The sequence below is a fragment of the Osmerus eperlanus genome, chromosome 4, assembly GCF_963692335.1.
Source record: "Osmerus eperlanus chromosome 4, fOsmEpe2.1, whole genome shotgun sequence".
Lineage (NCBI taxonomy): Eukaryota > Metazoa > Chordata > Actinopteri > Osmeriformes > Osmeridae > Osmerus > Osmerus eperlanus.
The window spans coordinates 5,287,489-5,313,468 of NC_085021.1; the positions used below are offsets into that span (position 1 = coordinate 5,287,489).

The 25,980-nt window shown below is 43.2% G+C and overlaps 1 protein-coding gene and 1 long non-coding RNA gene across 2 annotated transcripts in view; both read right to left on the reverse strand.

The window, feature by feature from the left end:
• Positions 1–6,932: 6,932 nt before the first annotated feature.
• On the reverse strand, positions 6,933–8,325 carry LOC134018301 (uncharacterized). Its single transcript, XR_009929912.1, has 3 exons — positions 7,995–8,325; positions 7,277–7,411; positions 6,933–7,049 (listed from the first exon to the last, which is right to left on the reverse strand). It is a non-coding gene; the product is annotated as an uncharacterized LOC134018301 (long non-coding RNA).
• A 14,675-nt stretch (positions 8,326–23,000) lies between these two features.
• elapor1 (endosome-lysosome associated apoptosis and autophagy regulator 1) overlaps positions 23,001–25,980 on the reverse strand; it is a 14,447-nt gene continuing 11,467 nt past the window's right edge. The window contains 3 exon segments of the mRNA XM_062458270.1: positions 23,001–24,401; positions 24,527–24,692; positions 25,884–25,980. Of these exon segments, the coding sequence (XP_062314254.1) occupies positions 24,333–24,401; positions 24,527–24,692; positions 25,884–25,980 (332 nt within the window). The 3' untranslated portion in view covers positions 23,001–24,332.

Consider the following 25,980-nt stretch of genomic DNA (forward strand, 5'->3'; position numbering starts at 1 on the left):
TGGATAAGAATAGTTTTATGATGTTGCTGCTACTTTGGTTATTGATACAGTAGTAGCACCTTGAAATATACATGCTTATAGTGACAAAGTCCAATGTTATGTTTTTTGTGATTTCAGGTGGAGGATAGTCATCCATGGTGGCATTGATGGTTACAGCTGCCTTGTGTTTCTCCACGCTTCCAGCAACAAGTGCAGCATTACTAAATGCTGAGGCCACACAGTCCATCCAGGCTTAGAACAGGTGATTGCCACCTATTGAATTGGATAACCATGGACCGGAACAGATAATCAATATTTTCCTGCAGTAGTGAATGTAGGTTACGGCTCGACATTAAATTATAACGAGAAGAAGAAGAAGTGAATGTAGCTTGTTTCATAACAACATAGGTTGATGGAGTGATATGGAGGGGTGATTGTCATTGTTTACTAATTGTTAAAAATAAACAATGTATATCTTGAATCTGCCCTGAGAGTCGTCCTTGTGTCTTGCCTCTAACATTATACATTTGTGGTTGAGGGACTGCAAAAGCCATAGCAAATAGAATAGAATATAACTTCACTTTTACAGAACTTTGTGGTGTCAGACACATACAAAATGTAGTATGCACACAGGTATGTGCAGTATTTACAGGTATATGAAAGATGATCTGATCCATCGACGTGTTCAATTTTTTGAGTCATGTCCAATACAAAACACTTCATTCTATCATGTCCATCCACACCAAAGGAAGCCTCCTCATGCAGCCCATCCATCCACCATAGATGTTCACCACCAGCAGCAGAAGAGAAGGATAGCGGTGGATCCTCTGCAGCCCCATCCATTCCACATCACACAAATAAAGTATAACAGATTAGAGTTGAACTTATATTTCCTCAGGTAACTTTGATATTTATGTATAATAGAGCATAGAATAAAATTATGAAATGAATCAGAATACGTATATTGCAGTATTTTGACCGGGGAGAAGACAGAACCCTGTGTGTGTGTTAGGAATTAAATTATCTGCAGTATGAATCAAGGATTTACACGTTTAGTATAGTATTCCCAACAGATGTGGTTACATTCTGTTAAAGGCACTAGAGATATTCCACAAACACAAGCCTTTTAGTTTTTCCAGATGGGAATGTACATGATGCAGCAATGTAAGGGCAGCATCGTCTAGACTTCTACTCTTCATGGAAGCAAACTGGAGTTGATCTGCCAGGTTCTGGACTGTCTCTTGTAGTTGCAAAAGTATCAGACATTCAAAACTCTTCATCACCATTGATGTAAGAGCTACAGGTCAAACATCATCACATATGCTGACAAAGCCTCCACTGCCTCATCAAGTGTGTTGTCAAAAAACACTGACCAGTCTGTGTTATCAAAAGCAGTCCCTGAGATATATGATTGTCTTTACCTAACAATGAGCTAATTGCAGTTACATACAACTGTTAACAACAAAGTTGAAGACAGAAAGTACTATTTGTGGGGAATACTGCTTTGGTCGCACTCTTTTTGGTCTTTTGGTGGTCGCGAAAATCTAGAAATCCTAGAAATGCGGTGCTGAAACTTCAGCTTCAAAATGTTGCTCTCAAGAGTGGTTGATGGGGTGGAGGGAATGATGAAGAGTTAGATGGAGCGATGCAGGTGTATTTGGTGGAGGGGTGGATGGATGTGATACTGCGATTGTTATTGTTTATTATTGTATATATATTTTAAATATATCCATATCTGAATAATCACATTTCCCAGAGTTTTCCTTGTTTCTTGCCTCTCAAACCCTTCAAATATCTCATTGCGATCTAGTGACACTGCTTTGTTGAGATCTAGTGACACTGCCTTTCGTCATCCAATTCGCTTAATAGAGTGAAACTGCCTTTTGTCATCCAATTCGCTGTCAGGTAAAACTAGGGTCCTAGAACTGCGGTCCTGAAACTGCAGCCTCCGGTACTGCAGGCACATACTATTGATAATTCTTGATAACCACAGAAACATTACATAATATAGGCTTAGACCCTGCATTTCTATCACACAGTATATATATATATACATACAATTAAGTGTCATACATCTGAATCTGACTGCATTTTTCTGCTGCTTAGTTTTTTTAAACAAAATTTCACAGCATTTCAGAAAACATCCAAACTATTTGTGGGATTGAATCAATAGAGGAATAACTTGGTGTTAAAAGTATCAGACTAGATCAAGAGGTTTTATACTCAAATCTCATTACTTTGAATGCAAGCATCTGCCAAAAACCTACAAGAAAAAGACAACATAAAATACAAATTTATCATCCTTTATTACAAACAAAAAATTTCACAAGAGAATGTTATCAGAAGGTGTAAATTACAAATATATCTCCAAAAAGATGGTCCTACTCTCCACTGCTCTCTTTTATTGCTGCCAGCAGGGGAGAGTTCCGGCATAAAAAGAGAAGCCAAGTTTCATTATTGATACATATTTCCAAGGTTATTGATTTACAGTGTACCGTTGCTCATTCATTCATTTCAATTACATACAATTAGCACAAACTGTGGACGAGGCCCAGGAAGCGGTGCTGGAGGCCTCTGAGGAACTCTCCGTGTTGGGTTCAGTCCGATAAGTGGACCTTGGAGGAGAGGGATGCCTTGGTGGACCACAAAAGTCTACTTGAAAAGCAGGATCAGGGATTCTTTTGAGCAGTGAGTTTTTATACATGTGAGGATTAAACGAACTGTGATTATCACATCATTTTAACCTCATCACTCACAACTCAGCAGGACCAACTTTTATGAAAGTGGAGAGAAAGCTGGCAAGCTGTTAGCCACACAACTGAAGCGAAAGGATGCTAGCCTCTTAATTCCAGCCATCAATAATGATAAAGGGGAGTTGTTAACAGACAATGTGGAAATTAATAGGATATTTAAGGATTTCTATGATAATTTATACAGATCAGAAATGTCTGTAGATCAAGCTAAATATGCAGATTTCTTTTCAAAAATAGATATTCCTGAGGTGTCCCAAACACAAGTAAACATGTTAGATGCGCCTATAGATGAATCTGAGGTTAGGCCAGCTATGTTGACAATGGTCTGGATCACCGGTCACCTGGTCTGGATGGCTTTCCAGTGGAATACTATAAGGTTAACATTGACCTCCTGGCACCTATTCTAACGAAGGTTTACGCGGAAGCACTGGAAGTGTGGTTACTGCCCCCAACTTTCAATGATGCAGTAATAACTATATTACTGAAAAAAGACAAGGACCCATATGAACCAAGTAGCTACAGGCCAATTAGCTTGGAAAACGTGGATTGTAAGATATTGTCTAAGGTGTTAGCAATGAGACTTGAGAACGTTTTGCCAAAAATCATCAATGAGGACCAGGTTAGTTTCATTAAAGGCAGATCGTCTGCTGATAACCTTAGACGCCTATTACATCTTATGTGTATTAATCACAAAAAGGTGGCTCCTGTTGCTGCTTTCTCCCTTGACGCCATGAAAGCATTTGATAGGGTGGAGTGGGGGTATTTGATATATACTCTACAGGCCTTTGGCTTTGGGGAAGGATTTATCAAATGGGTAAAGGTTCTGTATTCTGCACCACGGGCAGCTGTTCTCACTAATGGTACCATGTCCCCCTTCTTTCATTTAGGATGAGGGACTAGGCAGGGTGACCCTTTATCTCCCCTACTGTTTACCTTGTTTGTAGAACCACTGGCAGTTGCTATAAGAGACAATTTAAGTATTAAAGGTGTGATGGCGGGAGCTCAAATGCATAAGATGTTTCTGTATGCAGATGACATATTATTGATATTGTCAGATACAGCTTCTTCTATTCCAGGTGTTATGGATATTGTTGAGAATTTCTCTAGAATTTCAGGTTACAAAATCAATTGTCAGAAATTAGAAGTAATGCCTGTCTCTGCTGGTTGTTCAAATGCCGATATTGAGGCATTTCAATTTACTTGGATACCATCGGGAATGAAATATCTGGGCATAAGGTTAACCACAGACTTCCAGGCGCTTGTACAAATTAATATGGATCCAGTCCTTCAAAATATCAAGACCAACTTTGCCAAGTGGAAAATGATAAACTTATCTCTATGGGGTAAGATAAATACAGTTAAAATGATGGTCTCTTCGAAGGTTAACTATATATCTATGATGATTCCTTTGACTATTCCTGAGTCGTTGATCAAACAATACAATGATATAGTTAGGGATTACCTATGGGATGGGAAGAAGCCCAGGATCCGTTTGAACAAGTTGTTTACGACAAGGGACAGAGGTGGACTGGCTTTGCCAAATATAGACCTGTATAATATCTCCTTTGAACTGGTCAGACTGTGTGAACACTGGTCGGAGAGGGACTCGACACTGGGGTGGCTGGAAATTGAGAAGTCGCTGACCTTCCCATTTAGGTATATAGATGCTTTGTCTCAAAAACTAGCAAATGCCCACCTAGTTCATCCTATTCTTCAGCATTCAAGGGATGTCTGGAACAAAGTCCACAAATTGTTTCGTTTGTCTCAATACAAACAGAGTTATTCATCCATATGGGAAAACCCTGCGGTTAAGATAGGAAAGATTACAGTCTTCTGGAGAACATGGTATAATAAGGGGATTGCCACCACCAGAGATGTATTTGAGGAGGTTCGTTCGTTCGTTATCTGCCGCTTGTCCGGGGGTCGGGTCGCAGGGGCAGCAACCTAAGCAGGGAGGCCCAGACTTCCCTCTCCCCGGCCACTTCCACCAGCTCTTCCTGGGGGACCCCGAGGCGTTCCCAGGCCAGCCGAGAGACAAAGTCCCTCCAGCGTGTCCTAGGTCTTCCCTGGGGCCTCTTCCCAGTGGGACGTGCCCAGAACACCTCACCAGAGAGGCGTCCAGGAGGCATCCTGATCAGATGCCCGAGCCACCTCAGCTGGCTCCTCTCGACGCGGAGGAGCAACGGTTCTACTCTGAGCCCCTCCCGGATGACCGAGCTTCTCACCCTATCTCTAAGGGAGAGCCTGGACACCCTGCGGAGAAAGCTCATTTCGGCCGCTTGTATTCGCGATCTCGTTCTTTCGGTCACTACCCACAGTTCGTGACCATAGGTGAGGGTAGGAACGTAGATCGACTGGTAAATAGAGAGCTTCGCCTTTCGACTCAGCTCCTTCACCACGACGGACCGATGCAGAGCCCGCATCACTGCGGACGCCACACCGATCCGCCTGTCGATTTATTTGAGGAGGGAATATTGTATTCATTTCAAGGGCTTAAAGTAAAATACAATCTAAATGATAAAGGGGACTTTTGGAAATATCTTCAGTTACGCAATTGTGTATCATCTATAGGTTGTAATACAGCACAAGTTGAAAGTGTCCTGCAAAATTTCTTGAAGCTTCCCAAGATGGTGCAGTCATCTTCTGTTTTCTATAAAATGGCTGCTAATGCTCTGTATGGTGAAAGTGAAAATCTGAGAATTATGTGGCAAAAGGATTTAGGCATTGAAATGGAACAAGAGGTTTGGGAGAATATTGTGCATAACATGGGTTGGCCAGTGAGAGATATTAAATGTTGCTTCAGCAGACGGCCTAATAGCTGAAGTGTCCGAGCTCATGCAGGAGAGTCGCACCCATGCAGCTCTATTATACATAAATATCAAAGTTACCTGAGGAAATATAAGTTCAACTCTAATCTGTTATACTTTATTTGTGTGATGTGGAATGGATGGGGCTGCAGAGGATCCACCGCTATCCTTCTCTTCTGCTGCTGGTGGTGAACATCTATGGTGGATGGATGGGCTGCATGAGGAGGCTTCCTTTGGTGTGGATGGACATGCTAGAATGAAGTGTTTTGTATTGGACATGACTCAAAAAATTGAACACGTCGATGGATCAGATCATCTTTCATATACCTGTAAATACTGCACATACCTGTGTGCATACTACATTTTGTATGTGTCTGACACCACAAAGTTCTGTAAAAGTGAAGTTATATTCTATTCTATTTGCTATGGCTTTTGCAGTCCCTCAACCACAAATGTATAATGTTAGAGGCAAGACACAAGGACGACTCTCAGGGCAGATTCAAGATATACATTGTTTATTTTTAACAATTAGTAAACAATGACAATCACCCCTCCATATCACTCCATCAACCTATGTTGTTATGAAACAAGCTACATTCACTTCTTCTTCTTCTCGTTATAATTTAATGTCGAGCCGTAACCTACATTCACTACTGCAGGAAAATATTGATTATCTGTTCCGGTCCATGGTTATCCAATTCAATAGGTGGCAATCACCTGTTCTAAGCCTGGATGGACTGTGTGGCCTCAGCATTTAGTAATGCTGCACTTGTTGCTGGAAGCGTGGAGAAACACAAGGCAGCTGTAACCATCAATGCCACCATGGATGACTATCCTCCACCTGAAATCACAAAAAACATAACATTGGACTTTGTCACTATAAGCATGTATATTTCAAGGTGCTACTACTGTATCAATAACCAAAGTAGCAGCAACATCATAAAACTATTCTTATCCACATATCCATGTCAGTTCTTGCTCTAATTGATAAACAAGTGAGCTACCTGATAGCATTTGAGATGTTACAACCTACAGTTTAAATAACCAAGATATACCAAGAAAGTGAGTGAGTGAGTGAGTGAGCGAGCATCTACCTTCAGTCTGTAGTTTCCATCAATGTGTTATAAAGAATTCAGAGCAGCAACACTGTACCTTCTGTGCAGCCTCTGCAACATTGATGGGAAGGCAGCTGCCTTCAGGTTAATGCAAAAGTGCCTGACAAGACAGAAAGATTGACAATGCCCAGATGAGACAATGTATCACTAGAGTACTTGATTATTGACAATCCATTCATGCCAAAATTGTGGAAACCATGCATTTAAAAGCTTTGCATTTCATAGCATTCAACCCCAAGCACAACTGACCTTAGATGTGGTTTGAGTGTAGAATGGAACACGTGAAGAATATCTGCCATCTATCATCAACCCCCTCAGTTGCTCTCCGGTGATGTGATAATGAGGAGCACCTCTAGCTCCACTCCAAGTCAATGGAGCCTGGTAACCGGAACTGGCTGCAACAATAATACAATGCTGTGCTTACAACATTTAAGAGACTGTAACTTGCACAAGCTCTAGGCGTGCACTGTTAAATACCACTGCAATTTAACAACAAATGAAATAGGGCAGTAAAAAATACTGCACAAGGGAAAATGCAATGGGCAGCAAGTGAACGATGTGTGAAACAACTCAAAGGACTATCTGAGCTGTGAGCACCCACCCCCACTGAAATGGTTCCCACCTGGTTGTGCATGCCGACCATGGGTGCGACTCTCCTGCATGAGCTCGGACACTTCAGCTATCAGGCCGTCTGCTGAAGCAACATTTAAGAGCGTACCCCTTTGCCCACTCTAGGCTTCGCTGCATTGTTTCCAGCCTGAAAGAATTCAATGGTGTTAAAGTAGACAAGGCTAGTATTTTTTGTTGTTGTATCTAAACCAGTAATAATTTATCGACCATATCTCATAAGAACGTGAACAAATAGTCGCCTAGGTTGAAGGTTGAGCTTGCTTGCCTTCAGCAGTGGTTTTGCCTCAAAATACCAGCTAGCTAGACTAATCGACTTTAGGTAACAACAAAAAATGAATGTCAAGAATGTGCAGCACTGGAGCCTACTGTACTGACTACTGAGGATAGCAGATGGTTGGGGGTTGAGGCTAACTCGTTTAGCTAGCTACATAACTAGGGGACAGATAGTTGGATATGGACTGTCCAGCCTTAACATGGCAGCTTTCACGGATAAAAACGAAACGCAAATAGCTAGTCTTTATCCAACAGTCTAGACTAGTCAGTGACTGGCTAGCTAGCAATGCAGAAGTATCACAGTAGCAATCCATTGCTAAAATACAAACAAAAAAAAGCTATCCGCACAGCGAGTGACCAAGTTAAACCCCTGTTAGCCTAGCTAGCCGGTGAAGATTACGATTAAGTCACAAATAATGATTTCAAAAAAACTGTACCTTTGTCAACATGGACTGAAGGTCGTCGTGTCCAGGGTTATCCGACAGTAAAAGCTGAGTGCAGTCATTTAGTGTCTGCTTACACTATCTTATGAAGTTCCTTCTTGCCATCTTCTCATCCTTCAAACTTCTGTGTGCTGGGCTAAACTTGTTTTGAAATCTTCCGCTTCTACAGTGGGGAGGAGCTGGTACTTGAAAATACAGGGAAGAATCAAATCACACTAGCCCAGATAACTGCAGGAGTAGCTAGGGAAATTGTGGGCAGTGATTTGCATGTGGCGTTTATTTAACGCCTGCAATTGCACGTGTAAATATACAGGCGTTTATTTAACGCCTGCAATTGCACGTGTAAATATAAAGGCGTTTATTTAACGCCTGCAATTGCACGTGTAAATATACAGGCGTTTATTTAACGCCTGCAAGCGTTAACTAACGCGTACATTCATGTGTAACTTTCGCCTGCACATTTACGGCTGCAGCCGCTTATGAAACAGCTGCAGGCGCTTGACCCTGTCGGCGTTCCATATTTTTGAGACGTGTCTATCAAACCACACGAAATTAACGCCTGGTTTGGCTCAATCAGCGTCTGGTTTTCCAAAATTAAAGTCTGCTTGCTTGAATCTCCAATGGTTAATTACGACAACAATTGTAACATCTAATACGTAAGTAAAGTAGGTCTTATGCTCGTGCGAGCTAGGCTACTATCAAATACAATGTTGGTTAGCTAGTTAGCTATTAGTATGAAGTTGGTGGTCACAATTGCAATACTCTATGATATAACAATTGGTGCAGAGACAAATAAATGCAGTAATATCAGGCTGGCTGGCTGTCTGGCTTGGAGCTTTGTGAACTTCCCTTGCACTGCGATTGCGTTGCCTCAGTATTGTGCGCAAATGCGCAAACTTGTTGAAAAAAAAAGTTGGTGGCAATATACAACTGTTGTTAGGCTAATCTTCAAGTCAAGTGTATTTTATTGTCATTTTCAATTGCATATGGTTGTACATAATAAAAACGAAACAGAGTTTCAAGTTCAAGTCTTTTAATGTCAGATGCACAGACCAACACAGGGTCAGACTGTGCACTGAAATTCTTAGGACAAGACAACGCAAAGCAACCTGGCATAACATGACATATAAGTACTCAGAACAAGTGTACACCTATGACAAGCTAACATATAATAAACCTCCTAAATAAATACAAAATAAACACTAAACCTATTCCCCCAGGACCATGATGCCATATAAAACAACATATAACAGTAATTGGTGCCAGTGCAAACGTATGTAGCTTACAGTTACAGGACAGTATGTTCAGTGACAGGACAATATGTACAGTGATTGGAGGTAGCAGTTATGAAGTGATAGGTTCTCGTGCCAATATATTGTGATGCCAATTTGTTGAGCGGTCATCTTCCTTGTATAGACCTAGAAAAATGAAATACACAGCCAAGGTGACAGAAATAAAGGTTCATCGGCTGTCCTTCACATTCACACACTGTTGTCTTTATACTTAACAGATCATCTATGATGTCCCAAAGGCCCAACTCCTTCTCAGGTCACCTTCTGGCAGCAACCATGCAGCTGGATTTCACTGTGCAACCAGGCCTACCCAAGCTGCTGCTGCTGGGCCCAGGGTTGATTGTAATGGCACACTGGGACTTGCAGATGACCTGAAATACATATTTGTCTTTCTGCTGTGTAAGATGTAGGCCTACTGCTTTTAACTTGAGTCGAACGCTATTAAACACTGCCATGGTCAGCAAACACTAGCCATTGCTCTACTTCAGAAGGGATACTGTTCACTGCTGTATGAGTCAATAGGACATCACCTGAATGACTTGTAGTGATCGGGAGGTTATGCCTGTTCTGATGATGGTATGAACCATGTTAGATTGTTGGCTCTGTGCATTGTTTGGGTCTCCTCTCTCTGTGTTCTGTTTCTGTGTCTTTGGTTCTGTTGCAGGATGGCAGGCAGGTAGAGGAGATGTGATTGCTGCAGGGGCACACCTGTGACCTGTGCCTTGGTCCTTAATAAGCTGTGCCCTAACAAGCTGGGTCTCTCCATTACTAGCAGGAACATCATCACTGTTTGCTTTTTAGTTTGTAATGATTCTCTACACACTATACACTTGCACTGATCCCACACCCATTCCATACACTTCTAATTTACCAACCATTTCTTTGTAAGCACTTTTTATTAAATAAATACATTGTTATCCTTATTACCGTGGCTTGTCACTTCCTGAAGTTCTTATCTAATCTTCCTATGAATCAAGTTATGACAGCATTAAACAAGCCCTGGTTGGCTACACACCTCATGTCGGGCTTATACACATGTGTGTATTGGCACTGTATTGGATATTCAATTCTTCTGCCTCTCTCCATCTCCCTGGTCTTCCCCCAGCACCAGCAGCTCCCTGTCCCCCTGGTCCTCCCCCAGCACCAAGGGTGTGCCCAGAGGCCAACACCTGTGACATAACCCTGAGACTGCCCATACACACAACCCATGTACAGTTCAAACAGTACATGGAGTCTAGGATAATACAGTCACCCACCTTTGGGCAGGCATAATGTCACAGCCACAAACGTGACCCCGTTTTTGGTTTTGCCCTGCCCTACTGTGTCCGTGTCTGGCATTGTCTTCACCTGTGTCTCATTCAGTGGTTTGTATTATCATGTTCACCTGTGTCTTGTTTGGTTCTGTGTATTTTAGGTTCCTGTTTTGTGTCCAGTCTTTGTCTTGTCCTTACCCTTGTTAACGTGAGTACCCTGTCCAGTGCCGGTCCTTCCTATAGGCGACATAGGCAGCCGCCTAGGGCAGCATGAAGAGGGGGTGCTGTTGATAAATCTTACCTAGGGCGCCATATGTACTAGGACCGCTACTGACCCTGTCTCCCAATTAAAAGAATAAACCCTTAGTTTGAGGCAATGTCTGGCTACTCTCCTGCGTTTGGGTCCTACACCAACCACACACTGTAACACATAAGGCATATTTGAATTAACTAAAGACATCAAATTAAATTGTATAACCTTACTTTTAGAGTGTTTGATTTTAAAAGGGTTTCTAAGTAGCATTGGCTTCTGAGTGTAGGTGGCAACCTACAGATATTACCGTTGGACTTACAAAAATGTCTATTATAATTATTTAAACTTCTCTGTAATCAATGCATCTGCAGTCGTATCCCTGAATGGAAGTTCAGTTCAAATCTAGTATTTTTCACCCGTTACCAAGACACTGTAGCCTAATGATGGTACATTGTGTTAGTTTGGAGTATGTTATTAGGCTGAATGTAGGGGAAAGTGTATTACATGAGAAGGAAATGTATCAAAAGATTATGGTGTGATTTCCCAGATAATGAAAATTGTGTTACCCATATAGATGGTGTCACTAAAGGGTCAACGACCTGAGCGTCAGGTCACCTCATAAAAGTAGAGGGCACATTGCGTAATTTGTTATGGAAAATCATCCCTAGTGAGCGGGCGCTATGAAGATAAATGAAAGTTGAAAAATTATCACAATTATTTTTTTAGTAGTAACACTGCATTGCGAGAGCAGGTTTCTGCTCTTTCGTGTTTTTCTGCTGGCATTGAGAACTTAGGTTGGACATCTTTGAACAGTACTAGTTCATGACTATACCATATCAAGAGACCCAGCTTGTTAGGGCACAGCTTATTAAGGACCAAGGCACAGGTCACAGGTGTGCCCTTGCAGCAATCACAGCTCCTCTACCTGCCTGCCATCCTGCAACAGAACCAAAGACACAGAAGCAGAACACAGAGAGAGGAGACCTAAACAATGCACAGAGCCAACAATCTAACATGGTTTATACCATCATCAGCACAGGCATAACCTCCCGATCACTACAAGTCATTCAGGTAATGTCCTATTGACTCATACAGCAGTGAACAGTATCCTTTCTGAAGTAGAGCAATGGCTAGTGTTTGCTGACCATGGCAGTGTTTAATAGCATTCAACTCAAGTTAAAAGCAGTAGGCCTACATCTTACACAGCAGAAAGAAAAATATGTATTTCAGGTCATCTGACATTAGATTACAAGTAAACGATTTGTGGGTGAAATTATCATTACCTGTGGTTTCAAACCAGTGTAGCTCACTGCAACGCTGTAGCCTACCCGAGACACTATGTGAGTAGCTAACAAAAACATCTCCACAGCTGTTTAGGAAGTCAAACGGCGACAGAACATGTTCGGCACTCACCTTACCGACATCAAAAGTCTAACTACTAACCTGAACTTCATTGCCACAGCCTAAACTTTGTCAATCTGTTCATGAAAATAATTAATTTCAGCCTAAACCATACAACGGAACGTTAAATCCAATTCAACCAACGCAATAGCCACCAAGACGAACACAGCAGTAACTAGTATAGTACTGTACTGTAGTAGTACAATTTACCGGGGCAGTTTCTCCACACATGGCTATATTGCATTTTGCGTTGTTACTGACAATGAATGAGCGATTTTCCACTAAATAATGAATGAATGCAATATGAGTAGGCTGCCTGAAAATATCACGAGAAGGGAAAAACTTAAAAGGACGTTTAAGTCATAGAGATTAGGTCCATTTTTACACCGGTCTGCCACATGTACTATTCGTTTTGATTCAACTATGAGGCTGCCTCTTGCAGGGGAAATGAGAAGACATCTATTTCATTCTACACTTCACTCGTATTTTGAGTTGTAAATGAGCAGCAAAAAAAAAAAAGCTTTTAAATCTATGTAATCTTTATAAATAATAAGTATTCATTTTTATATAAAATATACAGCAAATGTTTACTCCTCGACAGGTCTGCAAACGCCTTTGTAAACCGAGATTTGTCAAAACGTTTGTTAACCGAGACCGTAGGTCGAGGTCATACAAACGTTTTGTATGACTTACGTATCTCATAATTATGAATTAGTATCTCATAATTATGATTTACACATCTCATAATTTCGAATTAGTATCTCATAATTTATTTATTTTTACTGGCGGAAATGGGTTTCCATACTCCCTCTGCTCAGAGCCATAGAAAAAGATGGCTATGGCTCTGCCTCTGCTCCGCAGCGCGCACGCTCCAAATTCTCACACACACAAGGGGCCAGAGCCCTTGACACACGTGCGAGTTTGGGGAGACGCACACACAACATTTCAGGACATTGTGGGCTGACCAAGCCCCCACCTTCACTCCTTGGCCTAATAGACATTCTAGACTACATTTACATTACATTTATTCATTTAGCAGACGCTTTTATCCAAAGCGACTTCCAAGAGAAAGCTTTACAAAGTGCATAGGTCACTGATCATAACAACAAGATAGCCACAAAACATTGCGAGTAGCCAAAAAATGAAGCACACATTGTGAACAACCAAAGTGCCAAAGGGAAGAACCATAAGAGCATGTAGTTAAACAAGTTACAATTAAACAACATGAACTGCTATAAGTGCAAGTGTACCTGTGGAAAAAACAAGCAACAATAATAAAAACAATATATCACAGCGAGTACAAAAAATTTAAATCAGTTACCACTAACCACAAGAGCAACAAGTCTCTGAGCAAGAGTCATTGTGATCCTTGAGGAAACTAACATTGGGTCAAGCGAACCATTCCTAAGTACCGTTGTACTCCCGGAACAAGTGCGTCTTGAGCCTTTTCTTGAAGGTGGAGAGACAGTCAGTGTCTCTGATGGAGGTGGGGAGTTGATTCCACCACTGGGGGGCCAGACAGGGGAAGAGCTTGTGTTGGGACCGGGCGGTCTTGAGCGGTGGGACCACCAGGCGGTTGTCTGAAGAAGACCGTAGGTGACGGGTGGGGGTGTAAGTCTGCAGGAGAGACTTGATGTAGACGGGTGCAGTCCCGTTCACTGCTCGGAAGGTCAATACCAGGGTCTTGAATCTGATACGGGCCATGATAGGTAGCCAGTGGAGAGAGATGAGGAGCGGGGTAACATGGGAGCGTCTGGGTAGATTGTAGACCAGGCGGGCCGCTGCGTTCTGAATCCTCTGAAGAGGGCGGGTTGCACATGCTGGGAGACCAGCGAGCAGCGAGTTGCAATAGTCCAATTTGGAGAGGACAAGTGCTTGGACTAGCAGCTGGGTGGAGTGCTCAGACAGGTATCTCCTGATCTTCCGGATGTTGTAGAGGGTGAATCTACACGACCGGGAGACCGCAGCAATGTGGGCCGTGAGGGAGAGCTCGTCGTCCATGGTAACCCCAAGGTTCCTGGCAGAGGATGAAGGGGTCACCGTCGCAGATCCCAGGGTGATTGAGAGATCGTGGGAGATGGAGGGTTTAGCCGGGATGATGAGAAGTTCTGTTTTGGCGAGGTTCAGCTGGAGGTGGTGCTCGGTCATCCAGGCGTAGATGTCTGTGAGGCAGGCCTCAATCCTAGCTGAGATCCCCGGATCGGTCGGGGGGAACGACAGGTACAGCTGCGTGTCGTCAGCGTAGCAGTGGTAGGAGAAGCCATGGGAGGTGATGATTGGTCCAAGTGAGGTGGTGTACAGAGAGAAGAGGAGGGGTCCAAGGACGGAGCCCTGTGGGACACCAGTGGAGAGCTGGCGAGGGCGACAGTTTACCTCCCCAGGAAACCTGGTAGGATCTTCCCGACAGGTAGGATGAGATCCACTGGAGTGCAGTGCCAGTGATGCCCATCTCAGAAAGTCTGGCGAGCAGGATCTGGTGGTTAACCGTATCAAACGCTGCAGAAAGGTCCAGCAGAATGATGACGGATGCCCTGGAAGCCGCTCTGGCAGACTGGAGGGCAGTGGTGACTGAAAGGAGGGCAGTCTCTGTGGAGTGGCCAGTCTTGAAGCCCGATTGGTTGGGGTTAGGATCAAGGGGACAGGAGGTGGGGCGATGAGAGAGAATGAGGTCAGAGATCTCTGCCTCAGACAGGGGAGAAAAAGAGTTTAGACATTTAGTTGGGTCAGTCATGGAGGGTGAGAGGGTAGGAACGGTGGGTTTAGGGAACCGACTGCTAATGTCGGCGACTTTTTTCTCAAAGAAGGAGGAGAAGTCGTCTGCTGTCAGGGTGGAGGGAGGGGGTGGGGGAGGTGGGTTAAGAAGGGTGGAGAAGGTAGAAAAAAGTTTGTGGGGGTTTGAAGCAGAGTTAATTTTCTTCAGAAAGTAGAGGGTTTTAGCACCAGTTATGTGAGAAGAGAAGGATTTGAGGAGGGAGCGATACTTATCAAGGTCCAGACCGCCTTTGGACTTGCGCCATCTCCTCTCAGCTGCCCGAAGGGTGGACCGTTCTTCACGAATAACATCCGTAAGCCACGGGCAGGAGGGAGAAGATCGTGCAGGCCTGGTTGACAGGGGACAGAGAGAGTCAAGTGATGCAGTTAAAGTGGTTAACAAGGTGTCGGTGGCAGTGTTAGTGGGGTGGGACGAGAACTCGTCAATGGGGGGGAGGGAGGATGTTACAATAGAGGAGAAATGGGAGGGGGATAGGGAGCGGAGGTTGCGCCGGAAAGTTACAAGGGGAGGGGAGGTAGAAGGAGTTGGAGGGAGAGAGATAGAGAATTGGATAAAGTAGTGATCAGAAATATGCAGTGGCGTTACAGAGGTTAAGTCAGTGATACAGTTACGTGTCAGGATGAGGTCTAGCTGTTTGCCTGCCTTGTGGGTCGCCGGTGTGCTCAGCAGCGTCAGGTCAAAGGAGGTCAGGAGAGACAAGAAGTCGACGGCCTGCGTTCCTTGGAGGTGGATGTTGAAGTCCCCAAGGACTATCAGGGGGGTTCCATCATCCGGGAGGACGCTGAGGAGCATGTCCAGCTCCTCCACAAAGTCGGCTAGCGGGCCTGGTGGGCGATAAAGAACAATTAAGCATGCTTTGATAGGATCAGTTAGCATCACATAATGGTGTTCAAATGATTTGGCAGTAACAGGGAGTGGTGTGGATGTGTATTTAATATGTGGGGAAAGAAGCAACCCTGTCCCACCACCCCGCCTGGTTGAGCGGGGTGAGTGAGTGGGGGGTGGGGGCTTGTTATCCAACAAATTACACCCCTGAACTTTTAAAACATATCAATGGCCTACTACAATTGTAAATATCCTTTGGCCTCTTCTCCAATTGGTCCTTGATACAATTTAATCTAAAATCTAATATTTTCTGCCCATTCTGCAGTTTTTGGGGACTTTCCACATCAGCACCCATTTCCCAGTACCTCTATTCTGCACTAGTAGCCATTCTGTGGCTAGTTTGAACACAGCTAATTCTACTGTTAAAAGAAACATAATGTCTTCTTCAGAACTATAAAGTTGAATCAACCAAACACAGCTTGGTCACTCTATCATCTTCTTTGGCACAATTAAACAAAGGTTTAGACTTTTAAGATAGCAAGACCAAAGCAGTTGGTGACAGAGAATTTCAGACAATAACTTAAACATAGTCTTGCATTAAGAGTAGAGTCAAAAAATAGAGAGTAAATGTGCTATTGGTTGTTGAAACTCATTGCTCTGAGTTGGTGCATGTCAATTTAGGCAGAAGTCCATGAGTGGTGATATTTGACAACCTCAAGCATGAATCTGCCACTGGGCCTAATGAAAAGGCTCTTGTCTTGATTTGCAATGCAGCTATGGGAGTTTCTAGACCATTGGGGTGCCAAGCTGGGGCCAGTTGTACTGTTAGAAAGGACAGTTACATTAAACATTATTGTTGTCATATAGTTTTCTTCCCAGCATTGCAGGCACTAACAGGCAAAAGCAGTGGTGCCCAGAAATGTTTCATAGGAGTGGTGAAAAAGAGAAGCAGAACAGTGGAACACCATCCCACTACCATTATCTCTTATTCACTCTCATCTGTATTGTATATCTGTAACTGCTATAGTATGGGCCTACATGAAAGTTTCAAAGTCAAAGTGTAGTAGTGCAGAATAGAGGTACTGGGAAATGGGTGCTGATGTGGAAAGTCCCCAAATGGGCAGAAAATATTAGATTTTAGATTAAATTGTATCAAGGACCAATTGGAGAAGAGGCCAAAGGATATTTACAATTGTAGTAGGCCATTGATATGTTTTAAAAGTTCAGGGGTGTAATTTGTTGGATAACAAGCCCCCACCCCCCACTCCAGAGACAGTTGATGACAGACAGGTGCTGACATTAAGCTAAACAGTCATGCGCTAAGAGTCGAGTAAAAAGACAAAATGTGTAAATGGATGTTGAAACTCAGTGCTCTGAGTTGGTGCATGTCAGTTTAGGAAAAGGTAGCCTTTTAAACCTCTAGGTTTAAAAAAAATCTAATTTGACATTTAACAGACATTTAATTCATTTAGCAAGTTCTTTTGACTCCATAACACAGTAGCCTACATATGTGGTAAAACAAAACTGCAGTCAGATTTGCCAAAATTGCCAGCTTGGATGCTATCTTTACATATAGATGGACATTAGCTCTACCTTGCTCCAGTTGCCCGCATGACTATTGTCAGTTGTGTTTGACTGAGATTCTAGAGAGAGGTCAATTCAGGCAGGGTTCCAATATCCATGGTTTTCAAACCAGTCCCGGGGAACTTTGAAACTTTGAGTGTTGCCGCGTGCAATGTGGTATGTTTTTTGTAAAGTGTATCCTCACTTTCATGAAGTTATTGTTGTAGTCAAAGCTTTTAAAGAATGGATCTCTGCATGATGGGCCTGACCAGAGCACAGGTAGCCTGGCCAGAGCACAGAACACACTTCAAAGTTGTCACTTTCAAAAGGGTGGCATTTTGACCCCGTCAGGCCAAGATGTCTGAAAGTTGTTACGCATGCCTTATTGCTCATGGGAAACAAAAGAGTCTTAAGAACGCATAATGTCAGCAGCATGGATTTGTCTCTACAGTGACAATTTGTGAAGAATTTCAAAAAATGCCTTGAAATCAGCCATTGATCCAATTGTCTTGAAATGTTGTGTACATGTATGAAATACATGTCTGTGTCATGTCAATTTTGTAATGGTTTGCAATGTTGAGGAGGAACCCGCCATTGCTGCCTGCAGCTATATTTAGGGTTCTTCCGGTAGGAGGGAACCTATTGTTTTTGTTAGTATTCCTATTATTATTATTATTATTATTTTTCTTCTCCTTGTGCCCCAATATCTCAAAAGGTCCCTGGTCATGCATTTTCTAATTTGGCACATCAGAATCGGAATCGGAATCAGAATGGGATTTATTCGCCATGAAAGTTTGCACAGACAAGGAATTTGCTTTGGCAGGAAGGTGCATACAATAAACATATAGGGACCTAAAATTTAAATATGTGGACTATCTATACAAAGGGTACATAAACTAGCAGTACTAAGTGGAATTAGAATTAAATAAAATATACAATAAAATATAAGTTAACGTAATTTACAATATAAAAATACAAAAATACAAATATTACAAAAAATACAAAAATACAAATATTACAAAAAATACAAATGTACAAGATGCAATTTTGTAATGCAGTGCAAAAAGCAGTGTGTTTTAAGCAGGAAGTCATTAGAGTCAGTGTGGTCCCTTGGCCTTGTTGAAGAGGCCAACAGCGGAAGGGAAGAAACTGTTTTTGTGGCGTGAGGTATTGGTCCTGATGGACCGCAGCCTTCTGCCGGAGGGGAGTGACTGAAACAGGGAGTGTCCAGGGTGGGAGGAGTCGGCAACAATCTTCCTCGCTCGCCTCAGGGTCCTCGAGGTGTGCAGGTCCTCGAGGGTAGGCAGATTGCAGCCACCTTCTCAGCAGTGCGGATGATACGCTGCAGTCTGCTCTTTTCCTTGGCAGTGGCAGCAGCGTACCAGACGGTGATGGAGGAGGTGAGGATGGACTCAATGATGGCTGAGTAGAAGTGCACCATCATTGTCTTTGGCAGGTTGAACTTCTTCAGCTGCCGAAGGAAGTACATCCTCTGTTGTGCTTTCTTGATGAAAGAGCTGATGTTCAGTTCCCACTTGAGGTCCTGGGAGAGGATAGTGCCCAGGAAGCGGAAGGACTCCACAGTGTTGACTGGGGAGTCACACAGGGTGATGGGGGTGACTGGGGCTGTGTTCTTCCTGAAGTCCACAACCATCTCCACTGTTTTAAGAGCATTGAGCTCTAAGTTGTTCTGGCTGCACCAGGTCACCAGGTTGGCCGCTTCACCCCTATAATCAGACTCGTCTCCACCAGAGATGAGCCCAATAAGGGTGGTGTCGTCCGCAAACTTCAGGAGTTTGACGGACGGATGACTGGAGGTGCAGCTGTTGGTGTACAGGGAGAAGAGCAGAGGAGAAAGGACGCAGCCCTGAGGTGATCTGGTGCTGATGGACCGGGAGTCAGAGACTTGTGTTCCCAGCTTAACGCACTGCTTCCTGTCAGACAGAAAGTCTGTGATCCACCTGCAGGTGAAATTAGGCACGTTCAGCTGGGAGAGCTTGTCCTGAAGCAGGGCGGGGATGATGGTATTGAAGGCAGAGCTGAAGTCCACAAACAGGATCCTGGCATAGGATGCTGGGGAGTCCAGGTGCTGTAGGGTGAAGTGGAGGGCCATGTTAACTGCATCGTCCACTGACCTGTTGGCTCTGTAGGCAAACTGCAGGGGGTCCAGTAGAGGGTCTGTGATGGATTTAAGGTGTGCCAGCACCAGGCGCTCGAAAGATGTAGGTAAACACTGGAGACAGCTGGTCAGCGCAGTGCTTGAGGGTGGCTGGAGAGACAGAGTCCGGCCCAGATGCTTTGCGGGGATTCTGCCTCTTGAAAATTCTGTTAACTTCACCCTCCTGAATGGAGAGAGTCGTCACTGTAGAGGGGGGGAGGTGGGAGGCCTCCTGGGTGGGAAGGGGTAGTTCAGGATTGTCCAATTGTCTTTCAAATCTGCAGTAGAACTCATTCAGGTCGTTGGCCAGGCGGGAGTCGTTAGTGGAGTGGGGGGCTCTGGGATTGTAGTTGGTAATCTGCCTGAGCCCTCTCCAGACAGAAGCAGAGTCGTTAGCAGAGAATTGGTGTTTTAGTCTCTCCGAGTACAGTCGTTTAGCCTCCCTCACCGCCTTGCTAAACCTGTTCTTCGACTCCTTGAAACTGTCTTTGCACCCACTCCTAAACGCGGCCTCTTTCGCTGACCTCAACTTTCTGAGTTTAGCTGTAAACCAGGGTTTGTCGTTGTTGTAGCTCACCCTGGTGCGTGTTGGTATACAGCAGTCCTCACAGAAGTTGATGTATGATGTCACAGCCTCTGTGAGCTCATCCAGACTATTGGTAGCAGTCGTGAACATTTCCCAGTCAGTGCAGTCCAAGCACGCCCGCAGATCCTTCATAGCTTCACTGGTCCACTGTTTTGATGTCCTCACAGCAGGCTTACAGCACTTTAGCTTCTGCCTGTATGCAGGAATCAGGTGGACCATGGTGTGGTCAGAGTGACCCAGTGCTGCTCGGGGGACCGCATGGTATGCTTTGCTGATTGTAGAGTAGCAGTGATCCAAGGTGTTTCCTTCTCTGGTAGGGCATTTGATGAATTGTCTATATTTTGGGAGTTCTTGAGTGAGATTGCCTTTGTTAAAGTCGCCTAGCACAATAACCAAGGAATCCGGATTTTCATGCTCCACACTCAGTATCTGGCTGGCGAGCACACGTTGAGCCTCGTTGACGCTAGCCTGCGGAGGCATGTAGACGCCAACTAGAATGAATGATGCAAACTCTCGTGGCGAGTAAAAAGATCTACAGTTAATAAAAAATGATTCCAGATCAGGAGAACAGTGCTGCAGAATCACTGTCACATCTTCACACCAGCCACTGTTAATGTAAAAACAAATACCACCGCCTTTCGTTTTGCCAGAGAGCACAGGGTCACGATCCGCTCTCAGCAGTTTGAAACCTGCTAGCTGTAGCGCAGGTTTGATACTACATGCAAGTGGGTACCCCCACACCAAATATGGGCCACATCAGACCATAGGGGGCGCCACAGGCAATGTCCAAAAGTCAGATTTTCAAAGTGATGTCATTTCCACCCCATTGCTCCAATTCTTCTGAAACCTGGGCTGTGTCTACTACCGCGCACTTTACTAAGTACACTGCAATACAGTGCACTGCAATACAGTGCACTTACATCTGTAGTGCACTCCGTCGCTGAGTAGTGCTGTCTCAAATGGAACACTTAAGTTAACCACTTGGCGGGAAGTGACGGACGCAAATCTGATTGTGACACCCGCGAATCTAAGGCAAATATGCTCGCGAGTCATTTCGTCCGCCATTATTTTAGAAATGAAATGAAAAGCTGCCGAAAGGGCTCCTCCTCTTCCGTAGCCAATATGGCGCCCGTTTAGGCCGAGTAGTGTCCATCGTTGTACACTGCATTTTTTGACCGTTTGCAGTGCGTCATCCGGGTACTTTCAGTGCACTGAATTCTGCTGGTTCTGTCAGTGTAAGCGCCCTAAGCACTGAAAGTCAGTGCTCGAAGTGTACAAGTGTGCGGTAGTAGACACAGCCCTGGTGTACATGCCTCACTTGTCATGACGAACAAAAAAGCCTCAAGGACCCATAAGGTCCGCCATGATGGATTTTCCTGTACAGTGATAATTTGGGAAAATCTTCAAAATCGATCTCCTCTTAAACAAAAGATCAAATTAACTTGAAATTTTTTACAGATATGTATCATTGATGTATTTAAAAACCTTATTTAATACAGTTGAATCAAATACAAAATGGCTGAAAGGGGTGTATTTATGTAACTGTCCACATGGCCTCAATATGTTTGTGTCACTAAATCAAATGTCATTTTGAATGACGGTTTTTCAAACCTAATAGGCTTTAAGGTGAGACCCCCTTGAAGTACCCTGCAAACTTTAACCTTGATATGTGAAAATATGAATGAATTACAGCTGTTTGAGCTTGGATCAAATCTGACAATGCTTGCCTTAGGAGAAACGTCTTATTTTATTCTCCAGTTACTGAACAAATTAAAGGCCAGGTCTGTGAATGGTTTAATAGGCTGAGATGTTGTGCTGGTAAGTGAAGGGTTGTAGGTTCAAAACCAGTCAGAGGCATAGTTTTTTTTTTCTTCTGACAGAATGGTTTCTAGTCTTCCGGTCAATCCTCCGGTTGTAAAACATAGCAATGCGTGTTTATTTGAGCCCATCACAACACTCCGATCATCTGTTTAGCGAGACTGTGTAAACCACTGCAAAACAAGCCAGGTTCACCACAGTAGCTAGCTACTTGTAGTCTACGCATGGTAGTGTCAGATTCACAACCGAGTTAGCTCTAATGAAGTATATTGATTGTTCAGGTGGATCCCTTTCCTGTTGCGCAAATTCATTTCAGTAACCTAAGCCAGGACACATCGCCACTGATGCTAGGCATGATTTGAAATTCCCTTCCATGACAAGTTATGGCACCCCAAACAACCTTTTTAAAAAACTATGAGTAAGCTATTCTTTACAGCAGCAACCCAGTTGTCCCATTTTTATAGGAAAAGTACAAGACAATATGGCTAATCAGGTAGTCAGATGGCTGAGCGGTGAGGGAGTCGGGCTAGTAATCTGAAGGTTGCCAGTTCGATTCCCCGCCGTGCCAAAATGACATTGTGTCCTTGGGCAAGGCACTTCACCCTACTTGCCTCGGGGGGGTATGTCCCTGTACTTACTGTAAGTCGCTCTGGATAAGAGCGTCTGCTAAATGACTAAATGTAAATGTAATGTAATCATAAACTCTCAAGAGTTGATGTGTAGCAGAGGCTGACTTGCAACCTCATGCTCTTGACTTTGAATCTCCATTCAGCCTGTTGTCGTTGGTCAACATGAAGTAATTTAGCTCTCTTGTTGTCCAACTCTTGATCTTCTACAATGTATTTTTTTTTGTACACTAACTTTGCTACCATACTGTACCTACACAGCTGGCAGGTGTGCTCCGTTTTGCTCCTAGATTCAGACCTAACCCCGCTAAATTGTAGAGTAGCGTTCTAAATTTATAATTGAAAATGTTTACAGGGACTTTGTACTTTGGTTTTTGTGTTAGTAAGGAAAGTAATGTTTAGTTAGGAAAGTCTGGTGCCTTTAGTCTCTTCCACATGGTGGAAGGAAGGTATAAGGTGGAAGGTATATAGTTTATTATTGATTCAACAATGGTATCGATAGATACACAAAGCCCAGGCATCGGTATCAGGACTGAAAAAGTCAGATCGGTGCATCCCTAATAAAAATATAAATAAAATATAAATGTGCTACGCTACGACAGGCAATCACACACGCTTTCTGAAATTATAACATTTTAAAAAATTAAAGGAAAAAAAAAGTTTTCAGGGGGGGTCTCCAGGGGGAGTTTTCAGGGGGGGACTCCAGGGGGAGTTTTCAGGGGGGGTCTCCCCAGCAGATTTCGTCCCCCCCAATGTTGACTCCATGGCTAGGGCCTTGTGCGAAAGTAGGAAAGAAACTTTTTGACAAAGACGCAAAAAAATAATTGATAGGCGTAAGAAATCTTTGGTCAACAAAACAAAACATTAATTAAATATAGCTCCTGATGATACTATTAGTAAAATACACATAAGGCATTGTTCCATGGTTTTGTAAGAACACTTGAAATTAATTAAACAAACATTCAAGCATGAAACTTTAACCAACACAACAGTCTAAACGGCTGCAATCTATAAACCATAAAACAAACTTGTTTTATCTTTGAAAAATGTACAAGAATACAACAAACAATTATAATTTATGGATTGAACCACTGGCACAGTATAGAGTCCACAGAAATGTAATAGCCTTTACACTACTGTTCTACACATCAAACAAAACATTTACAATTTATACTCCCTATAGCAGTTCACAAGGCATTAAAGACCTGAATTTTATTCATAAAAATATAAAATCTACTACGGTATATAGATATATATTTACAGTCATGGCCATAAGTTTTGGCAATGACAAATGTTGTGTTTTGCAAAGTTTGCAGGTTCAGTATTTGAGGAAAATGTTTTCACATGTTTCTATAGAATATTGGAATACAATAAGGCACATTTCATATTTTTTTAAGCTTTTTGGGGGCGAGAATTTTAAATATATGCAAATAGTCCCTTCTTTTACAGCAGTCAATCTGCTCTTAAAACCCAATCAGAATGATAGAGTGATTTCACCTGGCTAGAACTAGTTCACACTTTCCCCTGTGCTGATGATATGACTTACTGAAATTATCTTAGCAGTCATTTTATGCCAAGGCCCAGCAAGCTTTGCAAACACAAAATGTATGTCGCTTCCAATACTTTTGGCCACGGCTGTACATCCCCATATATTGTGAAGAAACCTCGTAGTGACATTTATAGTAAATGCATGTTGTGTCTTCCAGTATTGTTGGTCCATTCATACAATGCTACTTTGACATCCCATGTTGTTTGAGTACTACACAGGTAGCTCTGTCCCTGCTCTAACTCATCTCCATGTCCAGGCCTGAGGAGGTCTTCAGAGGTACAGAATCAAATCCATCAGAGGTTCTCTGTTATGAAAGAGAAGATTGATTAAACTGTTACAAATAACCTAAACCATTGAAATCCAGGTAGAGCTTTTTTGTTTTACACATTTTCCAGTATTACTTGATCTTTAAGACACACTAATGCTCACCTCTCTTGAGAAGGACTTGATCCTGGTGAAAAAGGATTTCTTGGTGAGGTAGATGAGGTCGTCCTCTGCGTCCTCTCCCTCCATGATGGCGCAGCTGTCTGCAGCAGGGAGCTCACACTCCTTCTCCCCAGAGCTCATGACCAGCTTGGAGTACTTATACTGCAGTCTGGACACACACACACACACCAAGTATAAAAAAAAACATACGTATATCAATATTGTATTTTTCATTTTGAAATAATTATTTATAAAGACGGCATAGACTAATACTGTTGGAAACCATTGAGAGAAGCTGGACCAAGAATTCCAATCTACCAGTGCTTGCACAGGGATGAACTTGAACCTGAAGACCAATACTAGCACAACTTCTTGTATACTTCCCGTATGCAACTGTCCTCGTAATATGGCACTCATTTGTATTTATGATAACACTGTGGGCCTCATGTACTAACGCTTTTGTGCCCCCTTCAGGCGTATTTATTTCGCAATTTGCGCGTAGTGCGTAACATGCGCCTAATTATGTATTCCGTGGTATGTACAAAAACATCCGTGACAGTGCGCCTCTATTTTGCGGTGAAAATTCTGCGCCCCTTAAAAGCAGGTGTAAACCTGGATACACGGGGGTTCCCTCGCATATGCCTCCTGGTGAAATGACAGCAGTAATCCGAGCAAGACGAAGCAAGCAAGACGAAGACACGATCAAGACGAGGAGACGATCTGAAATAATTTTTGCCACAAGGATCACACTTTTTCAGTTGAGTGAACACAAAATCATTACGCGTTACAGATTAAGCAGCCATAAAATATTACAGTTACTGGAATTTGTTAACGTTTAATTCGTTAACAATTTTTGGAGTCGGTGTGGAATTCCGGCCTTGTATAATATTTTAATTCGCTGTTATCTCATGAACAAGCACATCAATTTCGTTATCACTAAATCTTTGTTTTCGCAGTTTTTACTTTGGTGGCTTATCCATGATAGAAAGAGAGAAGGAGGCCCATTCAATTGCGCGTTTAATTGCTCGCAATTTACGGTATAGTTGGCGGAGAAAGGCGCTGATTACCCGATGAACTGCAGGTTTCTTAAATAAGACGTAAACTGAAGTATCACAGCGTGCGCAATCTGCGGCTTGGCCATGGCGCTAATAACGCAACGTTTGCAAATGTACGTACATGAGGCTCTTTGTGTCTACATGATTTCACAATCCAGAGAACCAACACTGCTGCCATGTACAGTATCCACAGCTAACAAAAAGTGTGTTGCTGTGAATCTAGCAACCCAAAATACTATGGAAACATTTTCCACAAACGTAACCAAGAAAAAATGAACTGTCTGGAGCCAGACATGGAGTCTCACTTGCGTGTCTTCTTCCAGAAGTAGCAGCTGAGACTGATGAGTAGAAGGGCAGCAATCGTTCCTGTGGTCACTCCGAACTTGAGCCAGAAATCCAGGG